We start from the raw sequence: 14,011 nt of genomic DNA on the forward strand, positions 1-14,011 counted from the left end.
TTCCAGGTATGTCCCTCTTTGGCTAATGTTGGAGGCGCAACATGGCTGCCGCCATTCAAGCGACTCACTCGTATGTATTCTAAATGGCAGATTATATGCTTACGAGAATACTTGATTAGTTGGTAGAAGTAATTACACATAAATTACACAGTGTAGCTTTAAACAGTATAACGCTAAATTGTTGTCACTTGGCCTCATCACATTGGATGTTTAATACAGTATCATCTCGGAAATTAAGTGCTATTTTGCAATTTTAATCCAAGTTTGAGTAAAAATTACCTAAAATGAGGACCTATTATGCTTTGAGCATCAGGAACAAAAGGTCTGTGAAGTTACAAAGTACAAAGTCATTCCAAAGAGAGTTATTCTCTATATCAGTTTCTGAACTCCCTGAAACGCCTTGATTGTAGTCTTGAGTTTTCTTTTGGGAACGAACACATCAAAATATTCCTCATTTAAATAATTCCTGCCCCCATGCATATGCAAAATATAGGGCGCGAGGCCTGGTTGAGTTGCGTTAGTAGTGTGTTTAAATATTTCCAAAACAGCCAATCACAACATACTGGTCCAGCCGACCAATCAGAGCACACCGCTCTTTTTGAAAGGTGGGTCTTCCTGGAATTAAACAGAGCGTTTCTGACAGACTGGGAAAAGAGGTGCTGCAATAATGTAAAATATGTGAAAAATAATGTGTTTTTTGAACATTTAAGTATGAAAACCTATTCTAGTAGACCCCAAAACCAAAATCAAGACTTTTAAAAAAGGGCATAATAGGTCCTCTTTAATGTGTTGGTTGTTGCATAATTAGGGGTGTGTGTTCATACAGGGGCAAGTCCAGGTACAGCCGCAGTGGTGATTGTAGCGGAGGGCTGGAAGGCTGTTTTTGCAGACTGGAGGCTCCATCTTCTCACAGTTGATGCGGTGGCTCTGCACCGTTACTGTGCCTGATGGGTTGCACAGCACTGAGTGACAGTCATCTGACAACAGCCATGTCTCACCAGGCTGATGGACAGAAATAGTCAGAATAGTTATTTTGATGCACAAACCAGAACTTCAGGAGCCTTTGTTAGTCTGCAGTAAGTGCTGCACGATTACTTTAAATAAAACAAAAATTTTATTGAATAAATATATGCGCTGCATGTGTCAGAGTGAAGTGTGGCACTGTGCATTTTTACACACAAGTTCATGATCCAGTTTTTTCAATGTGTGGCTCGGTCAGCAGTAAATGCTGCTCCACACAAAGTCATCTCTGTATTTGCTCTGAGTTTGAGTCGCTTGGAAACGCAACCATGCGCCAACCATCTTCCCAAACTTATAATAAGAAACATTTATAATCCTACTGTTGTCAACAAGAGAAGCTCCCAGTGGTTTTCCACCAAAATAAAAGTGTGATGATTTGACGTTTGAAAATGAAAAATGAATCCTTAAATATTAGTATTGTAATTGAATAGTTGTACTATAAAATAAAATGATAAAAAAATATATTTTTTCTTAAATATATTTTTTATTTTACAGTGAAATGTTACGAAAGTAATACTACTTATTTTTAATAATTTAATTTAGTTATAATAATCATAAAAATAAGAAGATTTTTTTATTTTACAATACAATTATCATTATTATTATTTTATAGTCATATTGATATATAATCACAAATTTTTGGCCAAATTGTGCAGCCCAACAAACAAGCACATCAATCCTGGAGTTCTTTTTATAGCATTTTAAATTGCAATCGCAATTTCAGAAAAATCAGTTACTGTAGATTTCCCCCCCAAATCATGCAGCCCTAGGTAGACGAAACATACGCTATGCAAGTAATGTGACATGTGGCGCTATGGGGGTCTTCAGTGGTCATTTTTCTCATTCTCATTGGTTATTTTACCACGGCAGAGCAACAGTTTGAAGAGACTCTTGATGAGCAAATTCAGTTAATGATATTTATAGCTAACTGTCTGAAAAACACCACATCCTGTTTTAATGGCACAAACATTTCAATGTAACTCTATCGCCCCCTTAAGTTCAGTGTTTAACTACTGCCATTGTCACCCAAAAATGCATGTTCATTATGCATGCTTGTAATGCATTGGCCAAGCATTCATGTTTGCTCACTTGCATAGAATATGTTTCTGGCCTTAGATTAAATGATCTGTTAATGAGCAGCTCAACCTCAAAAAGGTTTTTGAGGGATGAAGTTATTGGCCCAGAACGCCTGATCCAGTGAAATTGATTATGGATCCTGAGATCCAATGAAATGGATTGGATTTGAGTTCTCGGAAAGTCTGCATCAGATCAAGAGGTTGTATGGAAGAAAATTAGAAGCTGATGTTCTTAAAGTTGAGGCCTTTAATGGAAGTTTGATGGCATGAAGGGAATTTTGCATCCCACTAAAAAACTGCTCACCTTCCGTTCATTCCCTTCATCATCCACACACACTCCAGGAGGACCCGCTGAGGGACATCATCATCATCATCATCATCATTATAATCAAATTGCTACATTAGTCCTGTTTATTTGTGTAATGTGTACACGTTGAGTCTCACCTCGGCAGAGTTTGTCGGTGAACGATTGGTCGAGTGCAGCCATGGCGAGCAGGTACTCTGTGCTGCTCAGCCGAATGATGTTGTCCTGAGCGTGTGTACCCGCGAGCGTGCTCAGTTCAGTTTGGTCATATTGGTTACCCAGTCCAATGGGAAACACTGACACACCTGTATGCAACAAATACATGTTGCTTTTAAGACATAATGTTATGAGAATAAAAGCAAAAATTTAAAATGCATAATATCGTGTAAATAAAGGAGAAATATTTTGAGAAAACAACCACAGTATTATAATAAACTGCTACAATAGGAATAGGGTGCAGACAGAGGCTGCAGCTTCATTAATGCAAGAAATGGATGTGGTGCATTTAGTTAAATCATACTGTAGGATTTAGCAACTAAGAAATCCTTGGTCTTTTGCTGCATCAGCACCAAGTTATCATTAGTATGAGGACACTGCAGCAGTTATGTAGGAAATCGAATTTATTCAGAAGAAAGAGCCAGTCAGACATTCAGGAAATTGTCTCTTTTGTGCAGTCTGAACTAGCAACCGGTGGTCGACTCTACTGCACTTTGATGTTTCTTTATGACTTTATTCTCATAATTTTATGACTATAATCCAATAATGCACCGACTTAAATCTCATAATGCTATGACTTTAGTCTTGAAACTTTGACTTTTTAATCTCATAAAAGGCCTGTTTTCAAAACATCATGACTTAATTCTCCAAAAAAGATTTTTGTTTGATTTTCTTTTATGTTAATGTGACACTAAAGCGCTTTCATAGTGGCATTCTGTTGATTACATCAGGAAAAAATGTAACTAATTGAACTAATGACTTCAGCTAGTCAGCTTGAGATCCTTTCCATCTAATCTGGTTATATCTCTTAAGCCTAGTAGTGAATGTTTTATGAGCAGTAGGATAATCTCTTTCTCTTTTTTTTTTAAACAATATGTTCAATTGGAGCCGACTCAGATCGGTAAACTATTACATTTGTTTTTTCTGGGGTGTAGTTGAAGTACTATGTTTCTCGGTTATGTTTCTTTCACAGAGTATTCATCCACACAAGTCACGCAAAGCTGAAGCACAACCAAAACAATGTTCTTCTGCAAGATGCATGCAGTTTTGTTTTGTAACCACTAGAGGGCAAAACGTTACATAGTGTACCTTTAAAAATAAAACATGTCATGCAGTTGAAGTGTACAGTAAATCTGGAATATATTGCATCATAGACTTATATTGTAAGTGCATTACTGTAAACAGGTTTTTGTTGTTGTTGTTGTTTTTTGCTCGATTTAAGCTGAAATTTCTTTCTGTGGAAATTAACAATGTACCACAGATGCTAGTGATAGAGTTTAACTTCTATTGAAACTCAAACACTACATTAAGGACCACTTAAAAGAGTGCATCGATAAAGCTATAAAACTATTTCACCAACCAGCTGTCAGAGCCTCGTTTGCTGCCTCTTGCACAGAGTCTATTGACCTGTCAGTCACGACCATAACCACAGCTTTAGGGATGCCCATTCGTCCCCCACTGGTGGAGGAAATGGCTGTCTGTATGGCCAATCGCAGAGCAGCTCCTGTGGAGAAAGAGGAAGGAACGCCCACATGTATGTAGTGTGGCATATGTTTTAACTGTCAGGCTGCTGTGTCTTCACAGCATGTTTACCCAGTCTTGTTGGATTGTCTGTCTTGCTGTGTAGGGTTTCTAAAAGCTTGAGAAGATTGTCTTCCGTCTGTTCATCTCTCCATGTGACCGCCACTGCTGATTTTCCCCCATACACTATCACTGCCACCTGTGTGTGATTGCGACCTGCAACAGATAAGTAGAACTCTAGATGTAACTATTATAACATACACACACAATGAAAAAAAATCAATCTCACGGAGACTTACCAATATTTGTGCTCTTTATAAAAGTTCTCACAAATGTTTTCAAGTCTTCGAACTGGTTATCAGAAGAGGCTCTCAACAGGAACAGCACGTCCATGGGCTTTGAACACGGCACTGAGCAAACACACACACACACACACACATAGAATTACAAAGAAAGCATTTATGTATTCACTCTGTAAGCATCTATGTATTGACTGTCCTTGCATTCAACAACTAGAAAAGACAACATTTGAATATTGACTTGACAAAGTCTTGACGTTTAGATTATTTAGGCCTTAAGTAGTTTGGTTACTCAGGCTGTTTCAAAAGAGATAAATGTTACATATACTTTGTGCTAGGGAGTTTATTTTTACTAGGATGATGGTAGATTGTTTCTTAGGTGTTCTTCATGATTGCTTGGCCAGCCAGATACATTGTCAAACCAACATAATTTGTCATACACTCATTTCTAAAAATAATTCTTGTAGTGTGATATAGTACCAAAAATGTATAGGATAATTTGATATGTCATCTGGAATTAGCCATCTGACATTTTAATTAGAGTAAGGTCTTAACAGACTAATGTATTTGTCATTTAAGAGTTCTTAATTTTAAACTAAAGTAGTACGTCTGACAGGCTAGCACTGCGCCACTGCCACTGACAAATCCAAATCCAATAATTTTCGATCATTTTGTGTACAACACCATGTTTCTGCATCATTTGCCAGCCAATTTCCACAGTTATTAAGGGAATTACATCTTTTCATTGTTGCGCACCAGTCACTCTCTCTACTGCCTCACTGTTCCTTTTTAATCTTTTATTCATTGAAATTACAGCAATCACATTCCTTGTCAATGAAAAATCTGAGAACTGAGATGAAAAATACCTTGTGCAGTGGAATAGACTGTGATGACAATTGAAATGAAAGAATGTAGAAGGGCTGCACGATCAAAAGGACAGTTCACCCAAAAATAAAAAATTAATTTACTCACCCTCAAGTTGTTCCAAACCAAAAGAAGATATTTTGAAGAATGTCGGTAATCAAACCAAAAGATGGGGTCCACTGACTTCCATGGTATGGGGGAAAAAATACTATGGAAGTCAATGGGGTCAATAAACTGTTTATGTGTTACAGACATTCTTCAAAATATCTTATTTTGTGTCAAGCAGTGAGTAAATGATGACAGAATTTTCATTTTTGTGTGAACTATCCTAAAATCACGATTTGGTTGTGATTATCAAATTGCAAAGGCTGCGATTTAATTAAATAAATATATACACTGTGTTTCAGAGTGAAGTGCGGCACTTTCTTTTAAACACAAGCAACTCGTGATCCAGTGTTTCAGAGTGGCTTGGTTCACAGTAAATGCTGCTCCACATGAACTCATCTCTGCTTGAGTTTCAGTCACTTATAACATGAATTCAGAAATGCAACATGCGCCAACCATCTTCTCAGATATCTAATGAGAAGCACTAATAAACAGGCTTTTGTCAACAAAAAAAGAGGCTTTAAGGCCTCCTTGTAGGTTTTTACCAAAAGGTTCAATGGTTTAGTGTTTGAAAATGTAGAAATTAAGACAAACATCAATTTTTACAGTTGTACTATAAAATAAACATTATTATTAGTAGTGGTTTATTTAAATACTTTAAATATTATTTAAATACTATTTATTTACAAAAGTAATATTTCTTATTTTGTTTAATATTTTTATTTAGTAATGATTATCATTTAAATTTTCTAGTCATTGATTACACAATCACACAATTTATTGGCCAAATTGACTACAATTTTTATCAGAAAAATCTGAAGAGAGTGTAGCATTGTTGTATCTGACCTGAAGGGGGCAGTGTGGCTCTCGGTGGTAGTGTGGGCAGCAGAGGCCTCCTGATTGTTTTACTGATATTGATCAGCATGGGCCGCAGTTTCTTAAGGTCCGAGGGATTATCTAGCATGATCGGTTCATCCGGGAAGCTCAACTGTGCAAGATCCTCGTATCGAATCTGTTGGCCGATCCCAATCGGATACACTTTCTTATGAGTGGAGCTCGGAGGCCGCTGAATGACGTCCGTCGGAGGGCTCTGTGTTATAAGAAACACCATCTGGTCTGGTGTATTACTTGGTGTGTCTGTAGTGACAGTCTCATACACAGAACGGATGGCATGGCCTGTGTTGACCTCCGCACCTTGGGTCCAACGTAACTGTCGCATTCTCTGCAGCACCTGTTGCCTGTGCTGCAGTTCCATGCGGCTGATTACCACAGTAACCGTGCGCGAGTACTGCATCACCGTGATCCGTAGATTCTCCACCTCTTCCTGATCGAGTGAAGCGATAACATCGACCAAAGCATCACGTGTCTCATTGAAGCCTTCCTCACCCGCTGCATTTGAGCTTTCCAACAGGAAGACAACCTCATATGTTGTTACTGTGGGCGGAGGAAATGTCGCTCCAGGACTGGGGATGCTAGGAAATGAGGTTACAATGGCAGCGGTTGGTAGAACCGTGGCGGCAGTGAGTTTAGAGGTTGTGGTAGTTGTTGGGGTGACTGAAGTGGTGCTGGGCTTTCTGGTAGGGGGTTTCTTTGGGGGTTCAGGTTCCAGTCCCAAAGTGCAGAGGTAGTCTGTGATGGCCAGAGCCTCGTCGTCTAGCTCTGCTACGCTGCTCACTATGTATGAGCGACTGCTGGGCGTGGCCTTCGTGATCTCATTAACCTGTGCCATGTTGACGTCAGGCCCTAGAGCTACAGTGAGGATGGTGATGTCTTTTTTACGCAGCAGACGCTGAGTACTACGCATGGGCCTAGGATTTGAGCTCGCCGTCAGCAATATAGCGACTCGCCCTGCGTGCTCACGCTTGTTTTTATCGTAAATGTATACTGCTAGATATTTTATTGCCTCGTCCATAAATGCGACATCACCACCACTGTAACGCAGCTCACGCACCATCTTCTTAAAGATCCATTTTTGCACCTGCATTTCATAACTTTTCACGCCGGAGTGGAAGAGCAGAACCGTGGCGCGAGTGTGGGCAGAGCCCATTCTGAACCGCTCCACCACCCGGATGATGAAGAGCTTGATTAAACTGAAGTCGTCTTCACTCAAAGCAGAGGAGCCGTCCACTAAGAAGGCCAGGTCCATCGCCCTATCACAGGCATCAGCTGGCACCGGGGTGGAAAACGGGAGTGGCGTAGGAGTGTTGCTGACAGTGGTTGGTGCTAGTGTGGAGGCCAAACCAGTTGTAGGACATGGGCCGCACGTCAGCATGTTGCTCTCACAGTGACTGAAAACATAACAAATGGATGAATCTCACAAAACCTGTTTAGAACCTGTTTTATAAAGTATAAAAAAGATTTTCTTACCGTTATTTTGTGGCAAATTAGTCTATATATATATATATATATATATATATTTACTGTTTATATATATAAAGGGTACATATATAAAAAAGGGTACATATATATAAAAATATGTATTGATATATAATGTTAATATAATGTGGTAATATAATATGTTAATAAGTAAATATATAATAATATTAAAATGAAAACCAAAATAGATAAATAAAAGCTACAAATATTAATAAAAATAAATACTACTTGTATAACATCTTACTGTATATAACAATCTCTTTTTCCTATTTCCTATTTTATAAATTTTGAGATTACATTTGACCTAAATTCTCCTACAATCTGCATAGAGTAATGAGTGATGGAGATGAAAACAATATGTGGCATAGCATACCATATCTGGCAAAGATGAGGATCTTCATGGTTAATGATGAACTGTTTTCCATGGGAGATTCTCTCTCCGTTATGCACACACACCTGACACTGTGACGGTTCCACACACTTCCTCAGAACCTCATCTAAAACTTGCCCTGAGTGATTGAAGCAGACAGACCGAGTGAATGTGCGAACAAAAGTGAGACTGAAGTCTATGAAGTCAATTTTCTTGTAGGTATCTGTGAATTGGTGCTACCTGGTGGGCAGACAGCATGGCATCCCTCCACACATGTGATGGGACAGCTCAGAGGTTCAGGATGCTGGCAGGTGGGAGGGCAAGCGCTACCACAGGTGTTATATCTCCACTCACACTCCACCCCTGCATCCTTATTCAGTTCCTCACAGCTCAGTGCTGTAGGTAAACAGTCATTTAGCAAACAATATTGTAAAGTTTGACTTTCTGTAGTACACTTATTTCAGGGAATAATCTGCCTTTGGGTTAAAGGGTTAAACTGGCGCCTATATAGTGATCTGTCACGCCACATTTAAGAGCGTCAAAACGACATTGTTTGAATTTTGTGATAAAATGGACATAATTTGGAAAATGACACTTTGTTTCTTATCGAAAGTAACAAAACGTGGAGCTTATTGCGATAATTGGTGGTTCATGGTGGTTATGCTACAACTCTGTATTCGTCTTGTACACACAGCTATCCTAAGGTACCACACTTGAATTCACTGAGCTCCTGAGGGTGACCCATTCTTTCACAAATGTTTGTAGAAGCAGTCTACATGCCTAGGTGCTTGATTTTATACAACTGTGGCCATGGAAGTGATTGGAACACCTAAATTTAATAATTTGGAGGGGTGTCCCAATACTTTTGGCAATATAGTGTATATATATATATATATATATATATATATATATATATATATATATATATATATATATATATGTGTGTGTATATAACTTACGGCATAAATCGTTGGACCTCCAGTTCACCAGCAGCCCCTTCTGTGCACATTCATGAGCGTATGCGGCAATGGTGTTACAGAAACATGCACAGTCACCAACCGATGGACACGAGCATGTGTCATGAGTACAGATGTCCCAGTACGGCTCAGGGTCCACCTGATACAGTCAGAGTAAAAAGTAAACAAGTGTAAGAAGTAGTAAGAAAGCGGAGTAATGACCACATGTTAGTGTATTGTCATCATTTAATTGTGACTATTGAGTATAAGTGTTACCAACCACAACATTGCACTCCCTGAAGATGGTGCTGGTGAGCACACGGCAGGACTGTTCCACCGTCACCAGCTTCACCATGTCTGTGCTGCACTGAGACAGCACCTGCATGCAAATCAAAATATGTAATCTCAGATCATTTCATGTCTCTATGTTCTGGCTTGCTCTAATAAAACACTCCAGTTCAGGCCGTGATGTAACTCACCGGAACAGCGTCAGCACAGCTAGGTCGAACTTTCCACGAGTTTCCAAAGTCTGCAGCGCCAACCTCCATCTGGTTACTGCTGCTCAACAGATCGTTATTCTGACTGCCATCAAAATTTCCACAAAGGCCACAGACTTTCCCCTTAAACACACACAAATTAACTTCATTTCTCAACTGTTTATTCTAAGATAAGTAGTTGTAACCCATATTGCAGACATTCTTAAAGGTAAAAATATTTTCTAAATTATATTGTATACATACATTTGAATTCATAAATTATTTTTAACTCAAAAAAACTTTTTTTTAGAGTTCACTTCAACTAAATCTGACAAAAACTCACTTCTGGGACATGCCTAAAGGTAAAAACCAAATTAAATAAATGAAATAAATCACATCATTTTAACATCATCAACATTAACTCTTGCTAAGTATGAACTCACTGGGTATATGTTCAAATATAAAAATGATTCAAAACATTTTATTCTTTTTTTTTTCTTTTTTAATTAACTAGATAAATCAGACAAAAACCCATATTGTGGACATGCACAAAGGTACAAATAAATCATTCTAAATCATATTTTATAGATACATTTGGATTCATAAATCATTTAAACTTTATAAAATGATTATTCTTTTTTTGTTTAAGTGGTAAATCTGACAAAAACTTTCAAGCCAGAACATGCTAAAAGGTCAAAAGAATTCAAATCTTTTTTATTCATGAAATTTTATTAATTAATTTATCTCAACATTAAAAAAAAAAAATTTAATTTTATTTTTAATAAATCTGGCTCCCTTTGGGGACATGCTTAAAGATAAAAATGTTTTTTTATTCATAATATTCGATTCATGAATCATTTTTTATTCTAAATATGCTTTTTTTTTAGTTAACTTGCTAAATCTCACCACTTTGGTAACATAGGCCTACTCAAAGGTAAACATTATTCATAAATATAAAAAAAAAGAAAAAGTTGTCTATGGTATGTGCCCATTTAGATAGCGAGGCAGATGTGTGTGTGTTTTTCTTTGTATGTGTGTTACCCTGTACTGTCCGTTGATCTGCAGTGAGATTCGGGTCCCTGTGTCCCAGGTGATGGAGATGTGTTTACCCAGAAGGATGATGTAATACTGTCCAGAGCGCACAATCTCAACCACTGTCTCTTTCAACACAGGCCTCTTCATCCTCACCTACAGAAGAAGACAACAGAGAAAGAAAGCAAAAAAGCCTGTATGCTTTTACTTCACACATGATGCTTGTCATAACATACAGTAAGCTAGTGGATGAATAATTTAACAGTCCACAAAATCTTTTATATTTAAGCAACCTTGCAGATATTGCAAGTGTGACAATTTTTGTATACACTGAATCTATGTATCTATATCTATGCATGTATCTATCTATGTATCTATATCTATGCATGTATCTATGTATGTATGGTCCTATGTATGTATTAGGGGTGTAACGGTTCTCGGTAAAAAAAAATCGAAGCGTACCGTTCTCCATCTGACGACGCACTAATAATATGGTTTATTGAAAATAACAACGAGTAAAACAGACAGACAAAGTTCTGCTAATACATGTGTCTGTTGATGGATACACATTCCGGGTTCCCAATACATTACAACTCAACAGCAATGATCAAATGAATGTGAACTTGCGCGCGCTGTGAGAAGATTGTGTGTGTGCGCTCATGTGAAGACAGTCTCAGTCAGACAGCACGCAAATATTGAACTCTTTCAAGTTTTGCACTTCAATGGACAAATTCACACAAAAATGATATCAATATGCCCGTCTTGGTGAGTATCCTAGCAGGCATAGTCGGTTACGTCGGTCTTAAATGAATGAAACAGTCGAGGCAAGTGTATCAGTATCAGTGTGTATTATCTTAAAGTGACAGCGGGCTAATATTCCTGCTGTCTGTGCTTTTAATGTTAATCAAACAACAAAAGACAAGGAAAACACTCACTGCTCTAGATTGAATAGCTTTTGTAACTTCAATAAGGATTAATCTTTAATTTATACAGTCAAATATGCAATGTCATTTTACAATTTCTGTACCTGAAAACTAATGTTAGACCTACCTGAAAAACCTGAAAAGCATGATTTATTTTATTTTAATATTTGCTCTATTGTATTTATTTGTGCTGTTGCTTGTAGTTTTATTATTTGTTCTTATTTTCTTTATATTTATTTGACAGTAGTCATTTTTTCCCTGAACATAGCACATACGCTGCACACAATTCTTTCATCCGGCCTGGACACCTTTGCTCCTTTGAAGTCACGTACTGTATCTTTTAAACGGTCTGCTCCGTGGTATAATGACGATCTGCGTGCAATGAAAACTCAGTGTCGCAAAATGGAGCGCAGGTGGCGCTCTACTGGTTTAACTGTGCATCATCACACCTGGAAAGAAAGCTTGGGTGAATATAGGACTGAAATGGTATTGATAAGGTCTGCTCACTTTGCTCAAATCATTGCAAGTGATCAAGATAACCCTAAAAGGTTGTTTAATTCAATTAACAATCTTTTAAACAGAAAAAATCATTCTAATGTCTCTTCTTCTGTTCAATTGTGCAACAAGTTTCTTGTATTTTTTAGCAATAAGATTGAGGGGATAAGAGATCAGATTAATACTACAAAAACAACTGCTATCTCAAAACTAAATAGCATTGAATTTTCAGGTGTCTATCTTAAAGAATTTCTCCCGTTAGATTCTCAATCTTTGTGTAATGTGGTCTTAAAGATGAAAGCTACTACCTCTCATGTTGACCCCATACCAGCTAGGTTGTTTCAGTCATGTTTTACTTCATTGTGTTTGCCCCTTCTGAGTATTATAAATGATTCTCTGTCTTCTGGTGTTGTACCTTCCGCACTTAAAATTGCCGCTGTAACCCCGGTTCCAAAAACAAATAGCTGTGACTTTGAGAATCTAGGAAATTTTCGTCCTATCTCTAATCTCTCTTTTATTGCTAAGATCTTAGAACGTATTGTTGCAACAAAATTGTTATCTCATTTATCTGTTAATGAACTCTTTGAGCCTCTTCAATCTGGCTTCCGTAAAATGCATAGCACTGAGACAGCTTTAGTTAAAGTCACAAATGATTTACTGATGGCTTCCGATTCTGGATGTTTATCAATACTGATTTTGCTTGATCTCAGTTCTGCATTTGACACTATTGATCACTGTACTTTACTTACTCGCCTGGAGTCTGTCTTTGGTGTATCTGATTCTGCCCTGAGCTGGTTTAAATCTTATCTCTCTGATCGCAAACAATTTGTTGTGCTGGGTGGCAGTAGATCGGAGGTTGGTATAGTGAAATATGGTGTACCTCAAGGTTCAATTTTAGGTCCTTTGCTTTTTAGTCTTTATATTTTTCCTCTTGGCCAACTCTTGAGGTCTCTTGGTCTTGATTTTCATTTATATGCTGACGACACCCAGATATATATTCACTCAAAGCCGGATGTAAATGTAGCTGTTACTCACCTTTCCAACTGCATTACAGAAATCAAAAATTGGATGACTGTTAATTATTTATGTCTAAATAGCAATAAAACCGAGGTGATGCTCATAGGTTCGACTCACCAGTTACGCAAAGTAACATCTGTAGCTTTAAATGTGGACGGCTCAGACATACAGTTCCAATCTAAATTAAAAAACTTGGGAGTAATTTTTGATTCTAACTTAACATTTGACCTGCATGTACGTAATACTGTTAAAGTTTCATTTTATCATCTTAGAAATATATCCAAATTACGACCCATGCTGCCTATTTCTGTAGCAGAAAAATTAATAAATACTCTGGTTTTTTCTAGAATTGATTATTGTAATGCCTTGTTGGCGGGAGCATCTAAATCTATTCTGAACCGACTTCAGTGGGTACAAAACTCTGCTGCACGTATTCTGACTAAGACCAGACAAAGAGATCATATAAAACCTGTTTTAGAGACATTGCACTGGCTGCCTGTTGAATATCGTGTTGATTTTAAAATTCTTATGTTGACCTACAAGGCGTTAAATGGACTCGCTCCGCAATATCTTTCTGACCTCTTAGTACCGTACTTTCCTTCACGTAATCTTCGCTCAGCTGACGCTGGCCTTTTAGTTGTCCCGGTAACGCGCCTAAAAACAATGGGTGATAGGGCGTTTTCTTCAATCGCCCCAAAGTTATGGAATTCCCTGCCCTCCCAGATTAGAAGTGCTCCATCTTTGAAATTATTTAAGTCATCCCTTAAAACGTATTATTTCAAAGAAGCATTTGGGTGAAACGTGATTGCTGTGGTTCTATATGTGATATATTTTATTTTACGTTTTGTTTACTGATTTTAACTTGTCTTTTAGGTTTATAACATTGTTTGTATGCATGTTTTGTAATAATTGTATAGCCTACTATGCTGATTTTTTTTTTACCGTGGTTTTATTGACTATG

General features: G+C 37.7%; 1 protein-coding gene across 2 annotated transcripts in view; it reads right to left on the reverse strand.

Annotated features, from left to right (window-relative positions):
* The window catches only part of vwf (von Willebrand factor), a 41,858-nt gene that overhangs the window by 12,882 nt on the left and 14,965 nt on the right, over positions 1-14,011 (reverse strand). For both annotated transcript variants that reach the window (XM_084123564.1, XM_084123565.1), the window contains 13 exons: positions 10,625-10,771; positions 9,587-9,727; positions 9,388-9,486; positions 9,111-9,267; positions 8,392-8,547; positions 8,155-8,290; positions 6,252-7,693; positions 4,437-4,547; positions 4,210-4,353; positions 3,977-4,120; positions 2,541-2,705; positions 2,401-2,447; positions 825-1,002 (listed from right to left, as the gene is read on the reverse strand). In XM_084123564.1, the coding sequence (XP_083979690.1) occupies positions 825-1,002; positions 2,401-2,447; positions 2,541-2,705; positions 3,977-4,120; positions 4,210-4,353; positions 4,437-4,547; positions 6,252-7,693; positions 8,155-8,290; positions 8,392-8,547; positions 9,111-9,267; positions 9,388-9,486; positions 9,587-9,727; positions 10,625-10,771 (3,067 nt within the window). The remainder of the gene's footprint in view (positions 1-824; positions 1,003-2,400; positions 2,448-2,540; positions 2,706-3,976; positions 4,121-4,209; positions 4,354-4,436; positions 4,548-6,251; positions 7,694-8,154; positions 8,291-8,391; positions 8,548-9,110; positions 9,268-9,387; positions 9,487-9,586; positions 9,728-10,624; positions 10,772-14,011) is intronic.

Source organism: Abramis brama (assembly GCF_963993115.1).
Source record: "Abramis brama genome assembly, chromosome: 9".
In the NCBI taxonomy this organism is placed as follows: Eukaryota; Metazoa; Chordata; class Actinopteri; order Cypriniformes; family Leuciscidae; genus Abramis; species Abramis brama.